Source organism: Rhinoderma darwinii, chromosome 5, assembly GCF_050947455.1.
Source record: "Rhinoderma darwinii isolate aRhiDar2 chromosome 5, aRhiDar2.hap1, whole genome shotgun sequence".
Classification (NCBI taxonomy): Eukaryota; Metazoa; Chordata; class Amphibia; order Anura; family Rhinodermatidae; genus Rhinoderma; species Rhinoderma darwinii.
Genome location: NC_134691.1, coordinates 14,631,171 through 14,657,732, shown reverse-complemented (window position 1 = coordinate 14,657,732; position 26,562 = coordinate 14,631,171). Strand labels below are relative to the sequence as shown.

Below are 26,562 nucleotides of genomic sequence, written 5' to 3'. Positions count from 1 at the left end.
GGAGGCTTTCAGGACTCATATTTTGCTTGAAAATGTTTTAGGCCCCAATGTACATTTGGAGAAGCTTTGAGCTGCCAGAATGATAGAAACTCCCCATAAACGACCCCATTTCGAAAACTAGACCCCTTAAGGTATTTATCTAGGGGTATAGTTAGCATTTTGACCACACAGGTTTTTCGCTAAATATATTGAAATTAGTCTGTAAAAATTAAAATGTACTTTTTTTCTGAAACAACATAGAAATTTTTATTATTTACAAGGAATAACGAAGAAAATGCACCCCAACATTTGTAAAGCAATGTCTCACGATTATGACAATACCCCATATGTGGTAATAAACTGCTGTTTGGACCCACAGCAGGGCTCAGAAGGGAAGGAGCGCCATTTGGATTTATGATTTTGCTGGAATGGTTTTCGGTGCCATGTCGCATTTGCAATGCACTGGAGGGACCAAAACAGTGGAAACCCACCAAAAGTGACCCCATTTTGGAAAAACCTTCAAGGAATTTTTCTAGGGGTATAGTGAGCATTTACACCCCACGGGTCTTTTGCAGAGTTTATTGGAATTAGGGTGCGAAAATTAATATCAACATTTTTTCCACTAAAATGTTGCATTTTCTCATTTTCACAAGGGATAAAGGAGGAAAAAAACAACCATTTTTATAAAGCAATTTCTCCCGAGTACGGAAATACCCAACATGTTGTCATACGTTTTTTCATTAGAAATGAATTAACCCTTTCAGGACTGATCCATTTTTTGCTTTCATATTTTAGATTTTCACTCCCCGCTTTCCAAGAGCCATAACTTTTTTATTTTTCCATCAATAGAGTGGTGTGAGGGCTTATTTCTTGCGGGAGGAGCTGCAGTTTTTATTGGTAACATTTTTTGGTACTTAAAAAGTGATTCAAAAGTTGTATTACATTTTTTTTTTTAGAGCGAAGGTGACAAAAAAAAAAAAATAGCGATTTTGGCGGTTTCAATTATTACATTTTTTTATGGTGTTCACTGTACAAATTAAATATTGGTATATTGTAATAGTTCGGACTTTTACGGACGTAGCGATACCAATTTTGTTCATTTTTTTACATTACTTTAGAAGAAAAATGCGAAAAGGTGTTTTGTTTTTTTAACTTAAAAAAATAAATTCTCACTACTAATAACTATAATTCTTCTACACATTTTATTAATCAATCCCCTTAGGGGACTTGATCCAGCGATCATTGGATCACTGGTACAATATACTGCAATACTAATGTATTGCAGTATATTGTTATTCTTACAGGCTTCTGTAACAGAGCGATCGCTGTACCTGTCCGTTAGTCCCGGGTGTCAGCTGTAATACACAGCCGACACCCGCAGCGTATGGAGCGGGCTCAGCACGTGAGTCGGCTCCATACATCAACCGCCGCATCATGACGGGCAATTAAGTCATAGTGCGCAAAGGGGTTAATGCGCAGCGGATGGTTCAAAGTGAAAATTGCAATTTTCCACTGATACGCCATTTTAGTGCATAATATGTTGTGCCCAGTTTGTGCCACAGAAGACAAATACATCATAAAACGTTAAGCGGGTTCTCTCGGGTATGGCGACGCCATATGTGTGGGCGCAAACTGCTGCTTGGGCACACTGTAGGGATCAGAAGGGACGCCATTTTGCTTTTGGAGCGCAGATTTTGCTTGGTAGGTTTCTGTTTTGGGTTTCGCTGGTATTTCAGTTTATAATGTGGGGGGCATATGTATGTAATCTGTGCGGAGTACATCAGGGCATAATAAGAGGGTATAATAATGGGGTAAATAAATAATAATCCGCAGATATGTGGCCGGTGTCACAATGATAAATGGCGCCCAATCTTACCCGCTTTTGGAACACTCTGCACATTTTGCATCGCCATATTCTGAGAGCCAGAACTTTTTTATTTTTTCACCACCGGAGCCCTGTGAAGGCTTATTTGTTGCGGGACAATCTGTAGTTTTCATTGGTACCATTTTGGGGTACATGCGATTTTTTTTTTATCACTTTTTATTCAATTTTTTTGCAATCCTGAGCAAAAAACAGGAATTCTGACACCGTTTTTTAGGTTTTCTTTTTGCGGCGCTCACCGTACGCTATAGGTGACATTTTTAATTTATTCTGCGGGTTGGTACGATTACGGCGATACCATATGTATATAGGTTTGGTCCTTTTTTTTTAGCGTTTGCGCAATAAAATGACTTATTTATAAAAAAAAATAATTCTGTGTCACCATATTCTGAGAGCCGTAATTTTTAAATTTTTTAGTCAAAAAAGCTGTGTAAGGGCTTGTTTTTTGCGGGACGGATAGAAGTTTTTATTGGTACTATTTTCGGGTACATGCGACTTTTTGATCACTTTTTATTCTTTATTTAGGGAGCGGTGGTGACCAAAAAAATTGCGATTCTGTCGTAGTTTTTTATTGATTTTTTTTGGGGTGTTCATCGTGCGGGAAAAATAACATTATAGTTTTATAGTTGGGTTCGTTACGAACGCGGTGATACCAAATATGTGTACTTTTTTTAACGTGTTCATTTTTTTTCTATAATAAAAGTCTTATTATAGGAAAAAAAAGCATTTAGTGTTTATAGAACTTCTAACTTTTATTTTTACACTTTTTTTAAAACATTTTTATTACTTTTTTTTACTTTTTTAACTTGTCCCACTAGGGGACACTTAGTCTTGCAGCTTTGATCGCTGCTGGAGTACATTACACTACACACGTAGTGTGATGTACTCTAACTGTCATTGTGACATAACTGTCACTCTGACAGGAAGCCGAGGAGGAACGGCCGGAGGCTGTTCCTCCGAGGCTTCCGTACATGGCAACCCGGAGGACATTATCTGACCTCCGATTGCCGTGACAAGCATCGGTAGCCCCCACGATCACTTCGTGGGGGCTGCCGATGTGCTTCAAACCACTTAAATGCGGCGACGGCAATCCGTCGCCGCACTTAAGGGGTTAACTGCCGAAATCAGCGACGATGGTCCGCTGTCCGGCAAGACTGATGTCTCAGCTGTCGGGGACAACTGTCAGCGCGGGTCTGTCACTCTGTGTTTACACAGAGTGACAGTTTGAAATGCGGACGAAAATGAACGTCATGGTGCGGGAACTAGCAGCCGACCATGACGTTCATTTTCGTCCTTGGTCGTTAAGGGGTTAATAATACCGTTTTCCAGTTTAAGTGTTGCTAAATGCAGTCCGGTGGCTCAGTTAGCAGCGTTTGGCAGACACACATGTCAAGATTGGGCAGCCCCTTTTTAGATAGTGCCACAGAGTCCTCTGTAGATAGTGCCACAGAGTCCTCTGTAGATAGTGCCACAGAGTCCTCTGTAGATAGTGCCACAGAGTCCTCTGCAGATAGTGCCACAGAGTCCTCTGCAGATAGCGCCACAGAGTCCTCTGTAGATAGCGCCACAGAGTCCTCTGTAGATAGTGCCATAGTTCCCTTTGTAGATAATGCCACAGTGCTCTATGTAGATAATGCCACAGTGCTCTCTGTAGATAGTGCCACAGTGCCTTTTGTAGATACTGCCACACACCCACAGTGCCCTCTGTAGATAATGCTCAGTGCCCTCTGTAGCTAATGCTCAGTGCCCTCTGTAGATAATGCCACAGTGCCCTCTGTAGATAATGCCACAGTGCCCTCTATAGATAATACCACAGTGCCCTCTATAGATAATGCCACAGTGCCCTCTATAGATAATGCCACAGTGCCCTTTATAGATAATGCCACAGTGCCCTCTGTAGATAATGCCACAGTGCTCTATGTAGATATTGCCACAGTGCCCTCTGTAGATAATGCCACAGTGCCCTCTGTAGATGCTGCCACAGTGCCCTCCGTAGATGCTGCCACAGTGCCCTCTGTAGATGCTGCCACAGTGCCCTCTGTAGATGCTGCCACAGTGACCTCTGTAGATGCTGCCACAGTGCCCTCTGTAGATGCTGCCACAGTGCCCTCTGCAGATGATGCCACAGTGCCCTCCGCAGATGATGCCACAGTGCCCTTCGTAGATGCTGCCACATTGCCCTCCTTAGATGCTGCCACAGTGCCCTCCATAGATGCTGCCACAGTGCCCTCTGTAGATGATGCCACAGTGCCCTCCGTAAATGCTGCCACAGTGCCCTTCGTAGATGCTGCCACAGTGCCCTCCGTAAATGCTGCCACAGTGCCCTTCGTAGATGCTTCCACATTGCCCTGCTTAGATGGTGCCACAGTGCCCTCCATAGATGCTGCCACAGTGCCTTCTGTAAATGCTGCCACAGTGCCTTCTGTAAATGCTGCCACAGTGCCTTCTGTAAATGCTGCCACATTGCCCTCCGCAGGTGCTGCCACATTGCCCTCCGCAGGTGCTGCCACATTGCCCTCCGCAGGTGCTGCCACAGTGCCCTCCGCAGATGCTGCCACAGTGCCCTCCGCAGATGCTGCCACAGTGCCCTCCGCAGATGCTGCCACTGTGCCCTCCGCAGATGCTGCCACAGTGCCCTCCGCAGATGCTGCCACAGTGCCCTCTGCAGATAATGCCACACACACCCCAAGTAGATAGCTCCATTAGGGCTCCCTCTAGGAGTGGAATCCCCAGCCAAAGCGTTGCCGACGCTTTGGCTTGGGATTCCTCTGCTATTGGAGCCCCTGACGTCACGGTATCCTCCTGGACCGGAATGTGATATTAGAGGCAACCCCAGAGCCAGTGTCCCGGAGCAGAGCACAAGTATAGGCTCTTCTCCGGAACTCTGGGGAAGCCACTGACATCAGTGTCCATATATGGACAGTGAGGTCAGGGGCTTGCCCAGAGCTGGCGTCCCGGTGCCGAGCCGCTTCTAGCACTCTGCCTAGGATTCCAGCTCTGCTCCTGACATCACTGTCCATATATGGACATGGATGTCAGGGGCAACCCCAGAGCTGGAGTCCCGGGCAGAACGCTAGTGGGCTCTTCCTAGGACTCCAGCTGTGCTCCTGACATCACTGGGACTCCTGGTCTGGGGAAGCCTCTGACATCACTCTAGATGTATGGACAGCGATGTCAGGGGATTCCACAGAGTCCCGGAGCAGAGCCGATACTAGCGCTCTGCCCGGGACTCCGCTCTGGGGAAGACCCTGACAACACTGTCCATATATGGACAGCAATGTCACGGAATTCCACAGAGTCCCGGAGCAGTGCCGATACTAGCGCTCTGCCCAGGACTCCGCTCTGGGGAAGACCCTGACAACACTATCCATATATGAACAGCGATGTCAGGGAATTCCACAGAGTCCCGGAGCAGAGCCGATATTAGTGCTCTGCCCGGGACTCCGCTTTGGGGAAGACCCTGACAACACCGTCCATATATGGACAGTGATGTCAGGGAATTCCACAGAGTCCCGGAGCAGAGCCGATACTACCGCTCTGCCCGGGACTCCGCTGTGGGGAAGCCCCTGATAACACTGTCCATATATGGAGAGCGATGTCAGGGAATTCCACAGAGTCCCGGAGCAGAGCTGATATTAGCGCTCTGCCCAGGACTCCAGCCCTGGGGAAGCCCCAGACATCGCCGTTCATATGTGGACAGCGATGTCAGGGAATTCCTCAGAGTCCCAGACCAGAGCCCGTACTAGTTTCTCTGTGTCCCGCGGGGGGGCCGCATGCCTCCCGCTGGCCGCGTGCTTAAGACCCCTGCATTACATAGTTGGCTGGTCCCGCCAAAGTCAGTTGTTCTGTTAGACTTTCCTGTAATGTTTGTTCGTACCATTAGTTTCTTACATAATATTTATTAGATATACGTGTAATTAACGATAAGACTAATGTCCGTCTCTCAGTAGTAATTGCTGCCTCTCTCATGTGCAGGTTGGATTTTTCCTTGGTTGATGATGAAGAGAATGATAAGTTTATCCTGGATCTTGGGATATACAGGTTTGTTTGCTCTTTGTACAGTCTTCTTATAATATCATAGCTTACACTTATCCATGGATGCAGCTGAAAGCGATTATATAAAAATTGCAGTTAACAGCCTTTCCCTGTGTCCCCAATATTCAAGACCATTTGATCTTTCAGCAACAATCACACAGCAGATTTTCAGGTGCGAATTCCGCAATGAAACTTGGCATCAAAAATACAGAACAATTTATGTGGATGAGGTTTGGCCAATCGTTATTCATGCATTCTGGAAAAGAATCTGCACAACTGTTCACGGAGCCTGAATGGCAGTGCACAGAGGCCATAGCTGCACAGCCTCTGTGTGCTGCTGTACAAGCTCCATCAGGTGACGTATATACGGAGATATTGTCCCCTGAAAGCAATGCTTCCTTTTACCTTTGTACATAATGAATTCGATGCAGCATGACACGTTTCTTTTTGTCGGATTCGTATAGAAACCAGCAGAGAAAAACCTTGGTAGGCCGCTGAATTTAATCTTACCTACACAGGTACAGAAAAAGACCCATGCAGTAGAATTGCCGCCCTATTGCGTCGCTGTACAAAATGGAGCCGCAATACATCCATGTGCATGAGGTCTAAATTTGTGGGCTTTTGCATTTTTTATACAGTAATACTTATTTATAAGTTGACTGCTCTCTTGCAGACACCTGGACACATCTCTTGTTGATGTTGATGTTCAACCCAGCTACGTAAGAGTTCTGGTCAAACACAAGGTAACTGCAAACAGCAATAATTCAGCTATATTCTTGTATATAGGGGCAGTATTATAGTAGTTATATTCTTGTATATAGGGGGCAGTATTATAGTAGTTATATTCTTGTACATAGGGGGCAGTATTATAGTAGTTATATTCTTGTACATAGGGGCAGTGTTATAGTAGTTATATTCTTTTATATAGGAGCAGTATTATAGTAGTTATATTCTTGTATATAGGAGGCAGTATTATAGTAGTTATATTCTTGTATATAGGGAGCAGTATTATAGTAGTTATATTCTTGTATATAGGAGCAGTATTATAGTAGTTATATTCTTGTATATAGGGGGCAGTATTATAGTAGTTATATTCTTGTATATAGGGGCAGTAGTATAGCAGTTATATTCATGTATATAGGAGCAGTATTATAGTAGTTATATTCTTGTATATAGGAGCAGTAGTATAGCAGTTATATTCATGTATATAGGAGCAGTATTATAGTAGTTATATTCTTGTATATAGGAGCAGTAGTATAGCAGTTATATTCATGTATATAGGAGCAGTATTATAGTAGTTATATTCTTGTATATAGGGGGCAGTATTATAGTAGTTATATTCTTGTATATAGGAGGCAGTATTATAGTAGTTATATTCTTGTATATAGGGGGCAGTATTATAGTAGTTATATTCTTGTATATAGGGGGCAGTATTATAGTAGTTATATTCTTGTATATAGGGCAGTATTATAGTAGTTATATTCTTGTATATAGGGAGCAGTATTATAGTAGTTATATTCTTGTATATAGGGGGCAGTATTATAGTAGCTATATTCTTGTACATAGGAGCAGTATTATAGTAGTTATATTCTTGTATATAGGGGGCAGTAATATAGTAGTTATATTCTTGTACATAGGAGCAGTATTATAGTAGTTATATTCTTGTATGTAGGAGCAGTATTATAGTAGTTATATTCTTGTATATAGGGGGCAGTATTATAGTAGTTATATTCCTGTATATAGGAGCAGTATTATAGTAGTTATATGCTTGTATATAGGAGCAGTAGTATTATAGTAGTTATATTCTTGTATATAGGAGCAGTAGTATTATAGTAGTTATATTCTTGTATATAGGGGGCAGTATTATAGTAGTTATATTCTTGTATATAGGGGCAGTAGTATAGTAGTTATATTTTTGTATATAGGGGCAGTATTATAGCTGTTATATTCTTGTATATAGGGAGCAGTATTATAGTAGTTATATTCTTTTATATAGGGGCAGTATTATAGTGGTTATATTCTTGTATATAGGAGACAGTATTCTAGTAGTTATATTCTTGTATATAGGGGACAGTATTCTAGTAGTTATATTCTTGTACATAGGGGCAGTATTATAGTAGTTGTATTCTTGTATATAGGAGGCAGTATTATAGTAGTTATATTCTTGTATATAGGAGCAGTATTATAGTAGTTATATTCTTGTATATAGGGGACAGTATTCTAGTAGTTATATTCTTGTACATAGGGGCAGTATTATAGTAGTTATATTCTTGTATATAGGGGGCAGTATTATAGTAGTTATATTCCTGTATATAGGGACAGTAGTATAGTAGTTTGATTTTTGTATATAGGGGGCAGTATTATAGTAGTTATATTCTTGTCCATAGGAGAGGATAGACGTGTGCTTGTGAGCTCCCTGTTAGGACTATGCATGGCTTCTGACCCAGGTGGAGGGGAGGGGTCCTGGGCTGATGATCCTGGGAAAGCCCAGAGTCTGGAGTTTGGCCTGCAGCATGGAGATGGTGGAGGTGATGATCTGGAAATGGTGGCTGGTGAGTCAACTGAATCTCATGATGTTGGTGAATTGTGCACCAAAATGACAAAGAAAAATATCTTTAAAATGGAAATGCAAGTTCGCAAATTGAGAACTGAAATTAACCAAGAGACAGATCCAAAGGCAAAGCTGATGAAATGTGAGTGTCTGGATGTTTGCACACGTGAGCTGGTGATATTGAAGGAGAGATTGCAGAAAGAAACATGCACAGTACCCAAAATAAAGAACGGGCAATTGAGAACAAAAGGGAGACCAGAGCCCAAACTGTGAAGAGAAAAAATATCATTGCAAAAAAAGACACTGACTATAAGACTGTGTATAATATTGTGGAGCAGGGAAACCCTGGAAGATATGAGTTTGCAGTGGCTGGAGGATCACATCTCTCATCATGTGTGGGGTCTGTGCAATCAGCCAACACAAATGCTGCTAAAGCTGCAGAGAAATGTGTGCCAGCTGACGAGGGGTTAACTGCAGTAGATTCTATGTGCAGTACTGATGAAGTGAATGCGAGTGGCACTCCTGGGAGTGAGCAAGAAAGTGCCGCATATACTGACATTGTAAGTGAGACTTCGCTCAGCGCGGTGAATGACAGTCTGATATCTGATGAACCAGCGGCACAGGCTGAGGCGGACATTGCAGACCCTGTTCTGGAGGTTCAGCCGTCCGCAGTGTCAGTGAATGGAGTGCAGGTTACACAGCGATCAGGAGCAGACACAGGAGGATCTGCAGTACAATCAGCTGAGGAGAGGTCCAGTCCTGACCCACCTGCTGACAGACCTCAATACAGGAGACTGTTCTCCAGCGTCACAAGACCGACTAACCCCCCACCTCAGAGGAGGAACGCGGTCAGAATCAGGTACTCAGGACCAGAGGAAAACCTCCCCTCCAGACTCCACATTGGGAAAGTTTTGTTGAAGGAGTTTATGAAGTTTAAAGCTTCTGAGGTGTTCGCTCTGATCCACGTTCCCTCCAGCAGGAATTATGACATCAGTTTCAAGCTGCAATATAGTCTAGACTTATTCTGGAGTATTTATAACGATACAAAGGAGCACGCGATGTGGGAGCATCTACATGTCATCCAGCTGACTAAACCCCAGGTAGTCACCGCCACCGTCCTGTTCCAGTCTGAGGTGGTGGCTCTGGCAGATTTGCAGCACTGGTTGAGCAGATATTGTGAGGTGAAGAGACTGCCAACAAAGATCTATGATGAGGAGGAGATCTGGAATGGAGGATATTCTGTCAAGATCCAGCTGGTTCAGGAGAATGGAGTGACCAGACATCTGCCGCACTCATTCTACCTGGGCTCGGAGAGAGGCGTATGTTACTACCCTGGTCAACCGCGACTGTGCCATAGATGTGGGGGCAGACACCTGGCATTCAACTGTTCCCGTATTAAGTGCTCACTATGTGGTCAGTTTGGGCATGTGAAGGACGATTGTACAGGACTTGTCATCTGTAACCTGTGCTTAGGACCTGGACATACATTCCGGGAGTGTCCGCATGCAGAACATAATAAAGAGGAGACCTTTAAAGAAGTCATGGAGGATGTCTCCATATGTGTAGATACAACCCCAGAACCTGGAAGTCCCAATGATGATGTGAGCCAAAGTACCAGAGATCGTGCTCCAGAGACGAATGTCCCATCTGTGGATGCTGCACAAGTGTCACCAGCCACTGAAAATAGAGGTCAAGCTAAAAGCAAAATATCCAGTCACTCTGTCACCAAACATCTGCCCGACACAAGTAAGGAACCAGCTGGGCCAGCCGCAGCGACCAGTATCGATGAGGAGGGATTTCAGACGGTTAAAAGGAGAAGTAAAACAGATGATTCTTCTAGGAAAAAAATCACTGCTGCAAAGAAATCACCGCAGTCTCCAGTGCTGGCAATAACTGGGGGACGTTACTGTGCGCTGGGGGAAGATGACCAGGAAGAAGAAGCAGAGATGGAGCAAGTCTCCTCACACAACCCAGATGACGAACCTCAGGATGAAGACGCTGACCCCCCAATGTCCACCAAAAGATGGGGTGTAACGGGACATAGCAGTGGAAGGAGGAAAAAAAGTAGGAAAGACATGTAACCAGGATGAGGCTGGAAATGACCTCCATCAATGTGAACAGTGTGAAGAATAGGAGCAGGCGGCAGGCGATATTCCAGCGTCTGTCTGATGACAAAACCAATGTCATCTTTATACAAGAGACTTAGCTACAGAGTAATGTCCCTGCTGTGTCCCTGTCCCTGCAGTCACCACATCTAGTGGGACAGTGAAGCTCTTTGCTTCTGTATGGAGACTTCTACCCCGAACTCCGTTTATATCATAGAGGTTCACTATATGTCATAAATGTGGTGACCGTGTACCCTCTGTGGTGTGCGCGATGCTGCCCGGTCACCAATAAAGAAGAACTCTCCTGTAATACTGTCTAGAATAATATCATGAAAAATAGTTGAAACAATCTATACTGGAGCAATATTCATATATTATGGTTTGTTTAATGATTGGGATGTTATTAAGAGACATACGTTTATTTTCTTTATCTGTTATGAGTGTATTGCAAAGGTATTGTAATAATTTGTTGCAAGTTTTCAAATAAAAAAAAGATAATTATAGTAGTTATATTCTTGTACATAGGGGCAGTGTTATAGTAGTTATATTCTTTTATATAGGAGCAGTATTATAGTAGTTATATTCTTGCTCAAAGGGGCAGTATTATAGTAGTTATATTCTTGTATATAGGAGCAGTATTTTAGTAGTTATATTCTTGTATATAGGGGGCAGTATTATAGTAGTTATATTATTGTACATAGGGGGCAGTATTATAGTAGTTATATTCTTGTATATAGGAGCAGTATTATAGTAGTTATATTCTTGTATATAGGGGCAGTATTATAGTTGTTATATTCTTTTATATAGGAGGCAGGTCTATAGTCGTTATATTCCTGTATATAGGGGCAGTATAATAGTAGTTATATTCTTGTATATAGGGGGCAGTATTATAGTAGTTATATTCTCGTATATAGGGGGCAGTATTTTAGTAGTTATATTCTTGTATATAGGGGGCAGTATTATAGTAGTTATATTATTGTACATATATTCTTGTATATAGGAGCAGTATTATAGTAGTTATATTCTTGTATATAGGGGCAGTATTATAGTTGTTATATTCTTTTATATAGGAGGCAGGACTATAGTCGTTATATTCCTGTATATAGGGGCAGTATTATAGTAGTTATATTCTTGTATATAGGGGGCAGTATTATAGTAGTTATATTCTTGTATATAGGGGGCAGTATTATAGTAGTTATATTCTTGTATGTAGGAGCAGTATTATAGTAGTTATATTCTTGTATATAGGGGGCAGTATTATAGTAGTTATATTCTTGTATATAGGGGGCAGTATTATAGCTGTTATATTCTTGTATATAGGGGACAGTATTCTAGTAGTTATATTCTTGTACATAGGGGCAGTATTATAGTAGTTATATTCTTGTATATAGGAGGCAGTATTATAGTAGTTATATTCTTGTATATAGGAGCAGTATTATAGTAGTTATATTCTTGTATACAGGGGGCAGTATTATAGTAGTTATATTCCTGTATATAGGGGCAGTAGTATAGTAGTTCGATTTTTGTATATAGGGGGCAGTATTATAGTAGTTATATTCTTGTATATAGGGGCAGTATTATAGTAGTTATATTCTTGTATATAGGAGGCAGTATTATAGTAGTTGTATTCTTGTACATAGGAGCAGTATTATAGTAGTTGTATTCTTGTATATAGGGGCAGTATTATATTTGTTATATTCTTGTATATAGGAGCAGTATTATAGTAGTTATATTCTTGTATATAGGAGCAGTATTATAGTAGTTATATTATTGTATATAGGGGGCAGTATTATAGTAGTTATATTCTTGTATATAGGGGGCAGTATTCTAGTAGTTATATTCTTGTATATACAGGACAGTAATATAGTAGTTATATTCTTGTATATAGGGGGCAGTATTATAGTAGCCATATTACAGGCTTGATCCTTCTTTTTCCCGACATCTGCCATCAGGGAAGCGTCTGGAGACTACCATACACATTAGATCAGGGGTCTCAAACTCGGCCGGCTAAGTGGGCCACATATAGAAAAAATGTGAAGTGGTTGGGCCGCATTACTTTCAAATTTGATACTATACAAATTATTGTTAATCAATTACTTATTTGAACTACTATAACACTATATTACTATAATAATAATAATAATACTACATTACTTTAATAATACAGTTTTTCAGTTTAAGTGTTGCTAAATGCAGTCCGGTGGCTCAGTTAGCAGCGTTTGGCAGACACACATGTCAAGATTGGGCAGCCCCTTTTTAGATAGTGCCACAGAGTCCTCTGTAGATAGTGCCACAGAGTCCTCTGTAGATAGTGCCACAGAGTCCTCTGTAGATAGTGCCACAGAGTCCTCTGTAGATAGTGCCACAGAGTCCTCTGTAGATAGTGCCACAGAGTCCTCTGTAGATAGTGCCACAGAGTCCTCTGTAGATAGTGCCACAGAGTCCTCTGTAGATAGTGCCACAGAGTCCTCTGTAGATAGTGCCCCAGAGTCCTCTGTAAATAGTGCCCCAGAGTCCTCTGTAAATAGTGCCCCAGAGTCCTCTGTAGATAGCGCCCCAGAGTCCTCTGTAGATAGCGCCCCAGAGTCCTCTGTAGATAGCGCCCCAGAGTCCTCTGTAGATAGCGCCCCAGAGTCCTCTGTAGATAGCGCCCCAGAGTCCTCTGTAGATAGCGCCCCAGAGTCCTCTGCAGATAGCGCCCCAGAGTCCTCTGCAGATAGCGCCACAGAGTCCTCTGCAGATAGCGCCACAGAGTCCTCTGCAGATAGCGCCACAGAGTCCTCTGCAGATAGCGCCACAGAGTCCTCTGCAGATAGCGCCACAGAGTCCTCTGCAGATAGCGCCACAGAGTCCTCTGCAGATAGCGCCACAGAGTCCTCTGCAGATAGCGCCACAGAGTCCTCTGCAGATAGCGCCACAGAGTCCTCTGCAGATAGCGCCACAGAGTCCTCTGCAGATAGCGCCACAGAGTCCTCTGCAGATAGCGCCACAGAGTCCTCTGCAGATAGCGCCACAGAGTCCTCTGCAGATAGCGCCACAGAGTCCTCTGCAGATAGCGCCACAGAGTCCTCTGCAGATAGCGCCACAGAGTCCTCTGCAGATAGCGCCACAGAGTCCTCTGCAGATAGCGCCACAGAGTCCTCTGCAGATAGCGCCACAGAGTCCTCTGCAGATAGCGCCACAGAGTCCTCTGCAGATAGCGCCACAGAGTCCTCTGCAGATAGCGCCACAGAGTCCTCTGCAGATAGCGCCACAGAGTCCTCTGCAGATAGCGCCACAGAGTCCTCTGCAGATAGCGCCACAGAGTCCTCTGCAGATAGCGCCACAGAGTCCTCTGCAGATAGCGCCACAGAGTCCTCTGCAGATAGCGCCACAGAGTCCTCTGCAGATAGCGCCACAGAGTCCTCTGCAGATAGCGCCACAGAGTCCTCTGCAGATAGCGCCACAGAGTCCTCTGCAGATAGCGCCACAGAGTCCTCTGCAGATAGCGCCACAGAGTCCTCTGCAGATAGCGCCACAGAGTCCTCTGCAGATAGCGCCACAGAGTCCTCTGCAGATAGCGCCACAGAGTCCTCTGCAGATAGCGCCACAGTGCTCTCTGTAGATAATGCCACAGTGCCTTTTGTAGATACTGCCACACACCCACAGTTCCCTCTGTAGATAATGCTCAGTGCCCTCTGTAGCTAATTCTCAGTGCCCTCTGTAGATAATGCCACAGTGCCCTCTGTAGATAATGCCACAGTGCCCTCTGTAGATAATGCCACAGTGCCCTCTGTAGATAATGCCACAGTGCCCTCTGTAGATAATGCCACAGTGCCCTCTGTAGATAATGCCACAGTGCCCTCTGTAGATAATGCCACAGTGCCTTCTGTAGATAATGCCACAGTGCCTTCTGTAGATGCTGCCACAGTGCCTTCTGTAGATGCTGCCACAGTGCCCTCTGTAGATGATGCCACAGTGCCCTTCGTAGATGCTGCCACATTACCCTCCTTAGATGATGCCACAGTGCCCACCCTAGATGCTGCCACAGTGACCTCCGTAAATGCTGCCACAGTGCCCTCCGCAGATGCTGCCACAGTGCCGACGCTTTGGCTGGGGATTCCTCTGCTATTGGAGCCCCTGACGTCACGGGATCCTCCTGGACCAGAATGTGATATCAGGGGCAACCCCAGAGCCAGTGTCCCGGAGAAGAGCACAAGTATAGGCTCTTCTCCGGAACTCTGGGGAAGCCACTGACATCAGTGTCCATATATGGACAGTGATGTCAGGGGCTTGCCCAGAGCTGGCGTCCCGGTGCAGAGCCGCTTCTAGCACTCTGCCTAGGATTCCAGCTCTGCTCCTGACATCACTGTCCATATATGGACATGGATGTCAGGGGCAACCCCAGAGCTGGAGTGCTCTCTGTAGATATTGCCTCAGTGCCTTCTGTAGATAATGCCACAGTGCCTTCTGTAGATACTGCCACAGTGCCTTCTGTAGATACTGCCACAGTGCCTTCTGTAGATACTGCCACAGTGCCTTCTGTAGATACTGCCACAGTGCCCTCTGTAGATAGTGCCACAGTACCCTAGTATAATAGTTATATTCCTCTACATAGGGAGCAATATTATAGTAGTTATATTCTTGTACATAGGGGGCAGTATTATAGTAGTTATATTCTTGTATATAGGAGGCAGTATTATAGTAGTTATATTCTTGTATATAGAGGGCAGTATTATAGTAGTTATATTCTTGTATATAGGGGGCAGTATTATAGTAGTTATATTCTTGTTTATAGGGGGCAGTATTATAGTAGTTATATTCCTGTATATAGGGGGCAGTATTATAGTAGTTATATTCTTGTATATAGGAGCAGTATTATAGTAGTTATATTCTTGTACATAGGGGGCAGTATTATAGTAGTTATATTCTTGTATATAGGAGCAGTATTATAGTAGTTATATTCTTGTACATAGGGAGCAGTATTATAGTAGTTATATTCTTGTATATACGGGCAGTATTATAGTAGTAATATTCTTGTACATAGGAGCAGTATTATAGTAGTTATATTCTTGTATATAGGGGGCAGTATTATAGTAGTTATATTCTTGTATATAGGAGCAGTATTATAGTAGTTATATTCTTGTATATAGGGGGCAGTATTATAGTAGTTATATTCTTGTATATAGGAGCAGTATTATAGTAGTTATATTCTTGTATATAGGAGCAGTAGTATTATAGTAGTTATATTCTTGTATATAGGGGGCAGTATTATAGTAGTTATATTCTTGTATATAGGAGCAGTAGTATAGCAGTTATATTCATGTATATAGGAGCAGTATTATAGTAGTTATATTCTTGTATATAGGGGGCAGTATTATAGTAGTTATATTCTTGTACATAGGGGCAGTATTATAGTAGTTATATTCTTGTACATAGGGGCAGTATTATAGTAGTTATATTCTTGTATATAGGGGGCAGTATAATAATAGTTATATTCTTGTTTATAGGGGTCAGTATTATAATAGTTCTATTCTTGTATATACGGGCAGTATTATAGTAGTAATATTCTTGTACATAGGGGGCAGTATAATAATAGTTATATTCTTGTATATAGGAGGCAGTATTATAGTAGTTATATTCCTGTACATAGGAGGCAGTATTATAGTATTTCCCAAAACATATATTTATGGAATATTGATTAGATTTTCCATCAATGTCAGATTGGTGGGAGTGCAACCAATGATTCCCTAACAATCCCTAAGATCGGGAGTTCCAAGTCCTCCTTTCGCGACGATGAGGCGCACCATCACTCTCCATTGTAGACTGTAGGAGATACAGTAACAGTCAGGAGTCATACACTCCATTTTCTCCAATAGACCTTATTGGAGAATGATGATGCATGTGCAAATCTCTGCTGCTATGGGATGAATGGTGTTACTGTGGCCATCTCATCCAGACAACCTCTTTTTTATGCCTTTTTAGGGCATATGATTGGCATGACAGGGGGTCCTCTGCTCGGGACTATTATATAGGATGGAAAGCTGTTGCAAACAACGGCTCTCATTATATGGTCCCTCATTTATTTGAACTGCCATCATGTAATTCTAGAAGTTTACGGCAGTGGCCTCAGCAGGGAAAATGTGTGACCTACCCGAGGTTTCCCTGAGTTTTACAGCTGATTGTTGGCGATTTTCAAAGGCGTATGCAGCGTCAATATATAAAGGGGTTGTCCTGTTTCAATCACCCTCTTGCCTCTCAATTTTCAGGGGTACTATCATAGTGCTTAAACGTTTTCAGTAATAACCCAGCAGTTTGGCGGGTGGCTTATAAACAGGGATCGTCTTTGTAATTGGAGGGAAAAAAAAGTTAATTTGTTTGCTGTGAAAGCTCCGATAAATCTCTGCTCACGTCTCTGCTCCCACAGCTCGCTTGGGAATTAAGTTACTATTTGTTATCTGCCATTTTCTGCTCCTCATTTAATCAATCATTCTCTGCACACACGGGAATATTGTCCGTCATCTTCATTACATCCGATCAGCGGTTCATCTGAGTGACAAAAATCTGGACGTTTTCTAAGGTCAAACAGGGACATTTCCCAAAACTGCTGCACAGGGAAAACAGTGCTGTCATTTCCAATTGTCAGTAAGACAATGTGTCTAACTGTAAAGTAGACACACTCCTCTCCTGAAATACTCTGTGCTACTGGGAGACCCTGCTCCTTCACTATGTAACTCTCAGCCTGTGACCTTGGTCTGTGACCCATCTGGTCTCCATCACTTGTCCCTGTCACATTCAGCCCTGTCTTTAGTAACGTCACACGAGTGGACAGGTCACTGCCCGCCACAAGGTCAGTACACTCCTCTCCTGCTGCTGCTGTTATCATCCATGTTCCATATTTAGAGTTAACTTCCTATAATAAACCTGAGGGTGTTGTACACTATGCGGCCAACCACTGCAATTTCTGCGAGGCCGAGTCAGCGGGGCAAAAACTGCACGCGTTTTTTCGCAAGCCGCAATCGGGGTATGTGAACCAGCAACGATCTCTTGATACGTAATATAGACAAAGCAGACACTTTTAATGGGAGTCCTTGAGCTGGGTCCTCAACGGTCAAGAGAATGAAGGGACCGCAGAACACCAAGTCCCTTTGGGTTCAGCAGGGATATGTCTGAGTTATATTTTCTTTACAGCTCTGTGGGTCTTCAGTCTCTCATTGCGGGGGGCTCCAATGGACCCCTACAATTGCTCTATTCTGACATGGCTCCTACCCTTGACATGTACATAATATTACACTTTCTTTCGTGTCATTTTTGCTGCATTTTGTTCCCCTTCCAGCCCTTTCAGCTCGTCCTTCCTGAAGAAGTGAAGCCGGACAGCAGCACTGCCGAGAGGTCACAAACAACGGGGCATTTAGTGGTCACGATGCCAAAGGTACCCCCAAACCCTCCGGTAACATTCTATCACTTAGGCAGAATGAAATGTCTATGACTTCAGTATATATTGTTCATACAATTTATTTCTTTTTCTTGCTTTGATAGTTTCGGCCAAAACTGAAGTATACAGTGGAAAAAAAAAAGAGACAAACCTTTTTAAAATGCATGTAAAAAAACAAAACACCGTGAGTTTCAAGCGTTTTAAGTGCCGTTTATTTAATTCTGCAACATTTTGTTACAAGAGCAAATAAGCCATAGAAAACGTGAGTAAGCGCTGTGTGTGAATTCAGCCTTAGGGTATATTCACACGGCAAACAAAAAACGGCTGTAAAATACGGAGCTGCTTTCAAGGGAAAACATCCTCTGATTTCCAGCTGTATTTTATGCATCAAGCGATTTTTGATGCGCTTTTTACGGCCGTTTTTTTTTTAGCTGTTTTTCTATTGAGAATGAAAAAGGGCTCAAGAAGTGACATGCACTCCTTAAATCAAGTTTGTAGGGGTTCAGCCCCCGTATTTTCAGCCGTTTTTTGTGGCCCAAAAAACTTCTGAAAATAAGCTGTGTGAACATACCCTTAGGGTAACTATACACGCAGCGGCGTGCGGTTTTATCGCGCATTGCCGTGGTCTTGCTATGGGTTTTCCTCCAAGCAGCGAGTACAGGTGAAGCACATTGAAGGACGTGATTCATCTGCACAAGCTGCGTGGCCAAAAACACATTGCAAAACCGCGGTTTTACCACACGGTTCTCAGCCACATGACACGCTGTCGCAGCATGGGTGCTCAGGGTACAGGCACCCTCACACACGTCAATATAAAGCATAGGCCAGAAAGCGCAGTTCTGACCACAGTGAAAGCGCATTTCGGCTTAATGAGTTATTAACAAACGCAAGATTCGCATGACAAAACTCAAAACACATACACAAACAATACAAATGTACTGTATGTGCAAGCAGTTTTTTGGTAAAAAAAAAAAAAGAAGAAAAACCACACCTGGACCGCACCGTCTGAATTTACCCTAAGGTATCTGCCGTTTTCTGACTGTTCCGGTTTGTACCAGAATCTGCCAAATATTCCTGAGTGCTGATGGCTCTCCGGGTACTCTAGTCTAATCAGCGATGGCTGCCTCGTCGGTGTAGACGGAGCAGAGTCCCACATTTATTATACAGTTTACGTAAACAGTGAAGTACAACAAATTTGCGGTAAAATTTACAACTTTTCTCTTCAGTCACCAACTTTGGAAAGTGCCAAGTAAAGTGTCCGTACTTTACACCACGTTTATTATTAAAAACAGGCAGTTCACAATTCAGTAAATTTGGGAGGCATGTGGCTTCTTAAAAAACTTGGTGCTAATCACTCCAACTTTCAACTTTACTTAGACTGACGTAAACGTGGGCCACAATCTTGCAGGATAATGAACAGCCGAGTCATGAGATCAGAGCGGATACCACTGTAGCATATGTGCAAGTACATAGAGCAATAAAATCCATTCAAATCTGCAGCCAATGGGAACGTAGCCCTTTGTAAATGATGACAATATTCTGTAGTATAACAGAGAAGTTGCACAGTGGTGCCGTTTTATCAGTAAAGTTCTGTCTAGCAGGAAGGTATGCGGATACCCCAAGTATTCAGCAGTATGGCTTGGACACAGCTGTCATTTTCGAAACACAAAATCAGGGTCAAGGTTCTAGGACCTCCAATTGTCAGTGGTCCTGGTTTCTAGGATCTCCAAGTGTCAGTGGGTCAATATTTTAGGACCTCCAAGTTTCACTGGGTCAATGTTCTAGGACCTCTTAAGTGTCAATGGGTCAACTTTATCTAGGACCCCCAAGCGTCAGTGTCTCAATTTTCAAGGACCTCCTAGTGTCAGTGTCTCAATGTTCTAGAAGCTCCAAGAATCAGCGTCTCAATGTACTAGGGCATCTAAGTGTCAGCGTCCCAATGTTCTAGGACCTCCAAGTGCCAGTGTCTCAATTTTCTAGGACCTTCAAGTGTCAGTGTCTCAATGTTCTAGGACCTTCAAGTGTCAGTGTCTCAATGTTTTAGGACCTCCTAGTGTCAATGGGTCCATGTTCTAAGACCTCTAAATGTCAGTGGGTTAATGTTCAAGTGTCAGTAGCTCAATGTTCTACTACCTCCTAGTGTTAGTGTCTCAATATTCTAGAAGCTCCAAGAATCAGTGTCTCAATGTTCTAGGACCAACAAGTGTCCGTGTCTTAATATTCAAAAATGTCCAAGTGTCAATGCTTTAGGACCTCCAATTGTCAGCATGTCTTAAATGTCACAATGTTGTAGAATCTCTATCAAGCATTTACTGTTTCTTCTGTCGTCTTGGATATACCTTCATAGTATTGGCGTTGGACCACATTTATTTTTAAGTCCTGCTCAAGAAAATCTCTATAATGACACTGTTCCCTGCATTGTGAGGACCACACCAAACAACGCCTCATATCTCAGCTTCCTGAGTGTGATATTTCATTTTGGATATTTTCAGGTTTTGAGTGGAGTATAATTTTAACACATCTTTTTCGGAAGGTGGTGTATTTAAGATATTGAACATAGGTGAAAAAAAGCTCATATTTATCGTCAGCACTCCCACGACAGTGACAGCAACAACTTCCCTATAACAGTCATAGCCTCAACTCCCCCATAACCATGACAGCCAGAGTGCCCCCATGAGTGCTCGTCATAAAGCCCCTCTCCATGAGACGTCACAATGCTCCTCCTTGCAGCTATATTGTCGCCATAAATAACAGCCACAATGCCCCCCATAATCCAAAGCCATGGTGCCTCTGTCATTACTTACAACAGTGCCCACAACCATAACGTACCCCAATACGTAAACAGCCACAATTCCCCCAGCGGTACTACCTATAGTGCCTTCAACAAAAGTCATGCCACACTGTACTGAACCTTGCTACACCCAGCTCACACACTATTCAGTCACTGTCATGTAGAAAGTTACAGGTAAGCCACTAGAGGGCGCTCACAAGTAACTCTCTGCTCTTGCACTGATCTCTATGATCGGCTCAGGAAAGGAAGAACAAACTCTCCATAATTTAATGCAACAGATTGATGCAGCTGTCTTTATGATCGCTTATGCTGATCATGTTGGAGCCGTTAACGGCATGGCATTGGGATGTGACCCCCGTGCTGATGTGGTAGCTGCGCCATTGGCGGCTGCCTACCTCTTGTCCTGGCCCTACATCCGGGATGTACTTTTTTTATAGTCCCAACCCCTCCCCCCACCCCCGCTAAGCCCCACAATGGTGCAGAGAGGCATAAACAGGATGGGACATATTGCCGCCTGTCCGGCACCATTGTGAAGGACCCCTTTAATAAAATCCAGACTGAGCAACAATTTAATAGGGGGTTGTGATCGGTCGGCTATACTACTGGTTTATTGTCATTCTCTACGACGGCCAGCTCGAAAAATAATAACTGTATCTGCAGCTTCCCCAGAGACCGGAGTTTATTTTCTGGTGTTTGTATTGATTGTGGTGTTACACGGATTGTGCGCTTAGGGGGAAGGGTCCGGGCAGGATTTTCGAATGTATTATGAAACAGCCATAGGCAGGCGTATAAATCTACAACATGTCATCATAATCAATGCTAAGCAGCTGCTGATTCATCACAGTCCTAAAGTGGCCATAAAACATCAGCCTACAGGAGCTAATACCTCATAAACCCCCCAGGTTATTAGCCAGCCTGTCATGGGATCGGACGTTTCCAATGAGCTCTACGGGAGTGGAAATGGAATGGATTTAAAGGGGTTGTTCAGCATTAGAAAACTATGGCTGCGTTCTTCCAGAAACAGCGCCCCCTCTGTCCATGGGTTATGTCTGCTATTGCAGCTTAGCTCCATTAAAGTGAGCTAAGCGGCAAAAGAAAGCTGCCATGTTTTTATAGTCCTGGACCGTCCCATTAATCAAATGGTCCGGCACAACTGACGAAATCTGCAATGGACACTCCTAACAGAGCCTCCTACGCAGATGTGAACAGAGTCTTAAATGGAGGGAGGTCGCAAAGGTGCAAAATACTGATGAACATTCACTCACACAGCTACCATTCAGACATAGGGTATCCGTACATAATGAAGCGGCAGTGCCACGTAGATGCCACGTGGCCAAGAACTGCGTGGCAAAACCGCATGTGGTTTTACCACTGATTATACAATTCGCAGTTATTTTATGTATGGGCACCCCTATAATTGTACACAGATAAGGGTGTATATGCCGGAGGTGGTTTTTTTTTGTTTTTTTTTGCAGCTTGTGTCCAAGCTGTTTTTGATGCGATTACGAAAACGGCAGCAAAACAACTTGACAAAAAAGTAACTTATGGAAATAGACCCTGAGGCTTCTATAAGTCACCAGTCACGCAGTTGCGTGTAGTGCACCATACTCGCATCCATACGATTAGATCGGGCGGACTACCCAGCACCATCTAAGTGTACCACACACAATCCTGACACCCCATTCTCCCCCAAGGCCAGACTGCCCCCTGCAAAAATAATTAACATGAAGTTTCAGGATCTATTCACATTGTCCAGTCAATGCCGCAGTTTTGCCATAAGTTTGCAAAAAACACAATGTTTTGCCACGATTTTGCGGTGATCGTGGCAATAAACCGTGATTTGACAGAGATATATGAAGCAGCATACTGAATCCCTGCTGCGCTAAAGTACCGAACCGCAAGGACTCTGCGCCTCCATACATCCTCCTGCACGTGGCCCTGCCATTGGCTGCACGTTTCATTGCAATAAGGGCTTATTCAGACAAACGTATAATACGTCCGTGCGAGGCGCGTGATTTTCACGCACCTCGCACGGACCTATATTAGTCTATGGGGCCGTGCAGACTGTCCGTGATTTTTACGCAGCGTGAGTCCGTTGCGTAAAACTCACGACATGTCCTATATTTGTGCATTTCTCGCGCATCACGCACCCATTGAAGTCAATGGGTGCGTGAAAATCACGCGCACCACACAGAAGCACTTCCGTGGGACGCGCGTGATTCGCGCAACAGCAGTAAAAAGTATGAATGAAAACAGAAAAGCACCACGTGCTACAAACATACAAACAGAGTGTCATAATGATGGCGGCTGCGCGAAAATCACACAGCCGCGCATCATACGCTGCTGACACACGGAGCTGTTAAGTACATTTTGCGCGCGCAAAACGCACACCCTCGTGTAAATCCGGCCTAAATGTAATCCGCAGATAAAAATCCAGAAGAAATTCTCAACATATAGGGTATGCTGCGGATGTGACAATTTGAAAGTTGGCGCAAAATTTTTTTGCATCCATTGCCACTTACATCAGTGTAAAAAAGCGAAAAAAAAAAATTGGAAAAAAAAAAACCACACCACCAAAGTGGATAACGATGAATCACTTCTCTGACACCAAAATGCAAAAATAATAATAAAAATCAATAGAATAGGATCCACTGTGACGTCCATTTCCACACTCATTTTGGTCACATGGCACGTGTGGAAATGCCGCATGGATAGGTGTGAACAGAGCCTTAGACACATCGTCATATTTATCTGCTAATTACAGGACACCCGGATTATCACACAGAAATCTCCGGTGGACGTGATCCCGGGGTAGTGAACATCTGATCCAAGTCCTAAGAAGTCTGCGCCATCAATAATTCATCCCAAGCTATTATCCCGGAGTCAGAGAAACACACAAGATTTCTCATCATCAGCATTTCAAATCCCCACACACATTATTCTAAAACCGCACATGCACCACAGCAAGCGGAGCTTCACTTTATTATCGGATCTAGTAGGAAAGAAAAAGTATAGACGCGCCGGTGTGGAAGTGATGCGGACTGTTTAAAGCCAATCACTCTGTGTAGATATAAGAGAGCGTTCCCTCTAGTCACTAATAAACATATTACAGTCTTGAGTCACCGTTTTCTGAATTTCTGGGAAAGACGGGTGACAACCAATATGGCTGACGCTACAGCTCCGCCCAGATTGCCTGAACTGCCAAAAAGAGATATGCAAATCGACTTGGCTGTTATTCTCTTGAACCCTGTAGATTTACTTTGGGCAGGGTGTTTGTCATAGGGTCTGCAATAAAATTGCTGTAGTTGCCTACCTCCCAACATTTGAATCCCCATTTGTGGGACGTTTTAAGCCCCGCCCTATAAATGTCCACTTTGGGCTCATTTGCATAAGCACCGCCCATTTTGAGGTCTGTTTTCGCGGTACAATTCTGCCGAAACGGAATGGCCGAGTGAATGGCCCCGTTGAAAAAAAATGCGTTCGCGTGACGGCTGTTGTTTCAATGGCCGTCACCCGGACGTATTCAACGCTCGTGTGAATTTAGCCTAAGTGGTTTCAGAAAAAAGAAGCTTCTTGTGTCAGAGACTGAAGGTAGCAGATATCTGGAGCACAGCTTATACTCATACGGAATACGAAGCACAATCAAGGGAGGATTCAATTTTGGCTGGAAGTGCCCTCTAAATCATGTAACGTATTATGTCTTCCAGGCCTCCGAACTTATTCAGAAACCGAAGACGATGTCATCTGCACCAAAAAGCCAGAACTCCACTAATGTACAGAACAGGTAACAGAGCTGAAACTTTCACTTTAATATCATCCCTTTTCACAGCCATAAGATAACATTTTAACTGCCTGTCACCGCCAGGAAGAGCTTACTGTATATAATTATTGTTTGATAAAAAGTGTGCAGTAAGCTCCCCCTAGTGGTGGCTGAAGGCAGCTAGAATTTTATAATTGAACTCTTATACAGAGGATTTGGAGTTTTGTATGTTGACATTGGCCAAAAGTTGCTGCGCCCTTAAGGGGTTAATGGAGTAATAGATTTCCTTTGAACACCATTTCCACCCATATAAGCGTTCTAGATGGATGCTATTATCCTCCTTATAGAAATAAAGCATTAGTAGCGATTAGACGTATCCTTGTGTTCAGGGCCGTAAGCGAAACCCAGCATTACCATTAAATACCTCAGGGAAGCATTGGTCTTAGCCAGCAGAAGTGGAGTTTTAATCGAAGAAACTTTGCAGCAAACACTTCAGTATGTATCTGCTGTGCACATGAAGCCGTTCCGAGGACTTGCCGTCCATTAATCAATTACATCCGCATTAGGCGCCGCTCCATACAAACATAATTGTGTACAACGAGCTAAAGTCACATATTAACGCCGCCACAGTCAACAGTCCTATATACCTCGTGTTCTGTGAGCGGGAGAGGCATGTGTCTAATCAGGCAGAGTGTTTCAATGATTGATTCCAGAAGAAAAGTGGACCCCCCCCTCCCAAAATAAAAAAGAAATAAATAAAAGAAATCTGCAGTGTAAGTTGTTAAAAACAGAACCAACCATCAAAAGTGTAATATATACGGCTAACTTAAAGGGTTATTTCCATCTTCCCATTCCTCCACAGGATATAACTCAGAGACTCCGATGGATATGTCATAAATGTTCAAGATGGGAATAACCCTTTCTAAGCTGAGTCACTGTGTACATACATTACATTACTTATCCTATACTGATCCTGAGTTACATCCTGTATTATACTCCAGAGCTGCACTCACTATTCTGCTGGTGGAGTCACTGTGTACATACATTACATTACTTATCCTATACTGATCCTGAGTTACATCCTGTATTATACTCCAGAGCTGCACTCACTATTCTGCTGGTGGAGTCACTGTGTACATACATTACATTACTTATCCTATACTGATCCTGAGTTACATCCTGTATTATACTCCAGAGCTGCACTCACTATTCTGCTGGTGGAGTCACTGTGTACATACATTACATTACTTATCCTGTACTGATCCTGAGTTATATCCTGTATTATACTCCAGAGCTGCACTTACTATTCTGCTGGTGGAGTCACTGTGTACATACATTACATTACTTATCCTGTACTGATCCTAAGTTACATCCTGTATTATACTCCAGAGCTGCATTCACTATTCTGCTGGTGGAGTCACTGTGTACAGTGAGTGCAGCTCTGGAGTATAATACAGGATGTAACTCGGGATCAGTACAGGATAAGTAATGTATGTACACAGTGACTCCACCAGCATAATAGTGAGTGCAGCTCTGGAGTATAATACAGGATATAACTCAGGATCAGTACAGGATAAGTAATGTAATGTATGTACACCGTGAGGGTATGTGCACACACACTAATTACGTCCGTAATTGACGGACGTATTTCGGCCGCAAGTACCGGACCGAACACAGTGCAGGGAGCCGGGCTCCTAGCATCATACTTATATACGACGCTAGGAGTCCCTATCTCTCTGCAGGACAACTGTCCCGTACTGTAATCATGTTTTCAGTACGGGACAGTAGTTCCACGGAGAGGCAGGGACTCCTAGCATCGTACATAAGTATGATGCTAGGAGCCCGGCTCCCTGCACTGTGTTCGGTCCGGGACTTGCGGCCGAAATACGTCCGTCAATTACGGACGTATTTAGTGTGTGTGCACATACCCTGACTCCAACAGCAGAATAGTGAGTGCAGCTCTGGAGTATAATACAGGATGTAACTCAGGATCAGTACAGGATAAGTAATGTAATGTATGTACACAGTGACTCCACCAGCAGAAT

The 26,562-nt window shown here is 43.4% G+C and overlaps 1 protein-coding gene across 1 annotated transcript in view; it reads left to right on the top strand.

Annotated features, from left to right (window-relative positions):
* LOC142652286 (dynein axonemal assembly factor 11-like) overlaps positions 1-26,562 on the top strand; it is a 38,882-nt gene that overhangs the window by 6,787 nt on the left and 5,533 nt on the right. Inside the window, exons 3-6 of the mRNA XM_075827936.1 lie at positions 5,837-5,902; positions 6,570-6,639; positions 17,868-17,963; positions 24,465-24,541. Coding sequence (XP_075684051.1) covers positions 5,837-5,902; positions 6,570-6,639; positions 17,868-17,963; positions 24,465-24,541 — 309 coding nt within the window. The remainder of the gene's footprint in view (positions 1-5,836; positions 5,903-6,569; positions 6,640-17,867; positions 17,964-24,464; positions 24,542-26,562) is intronic.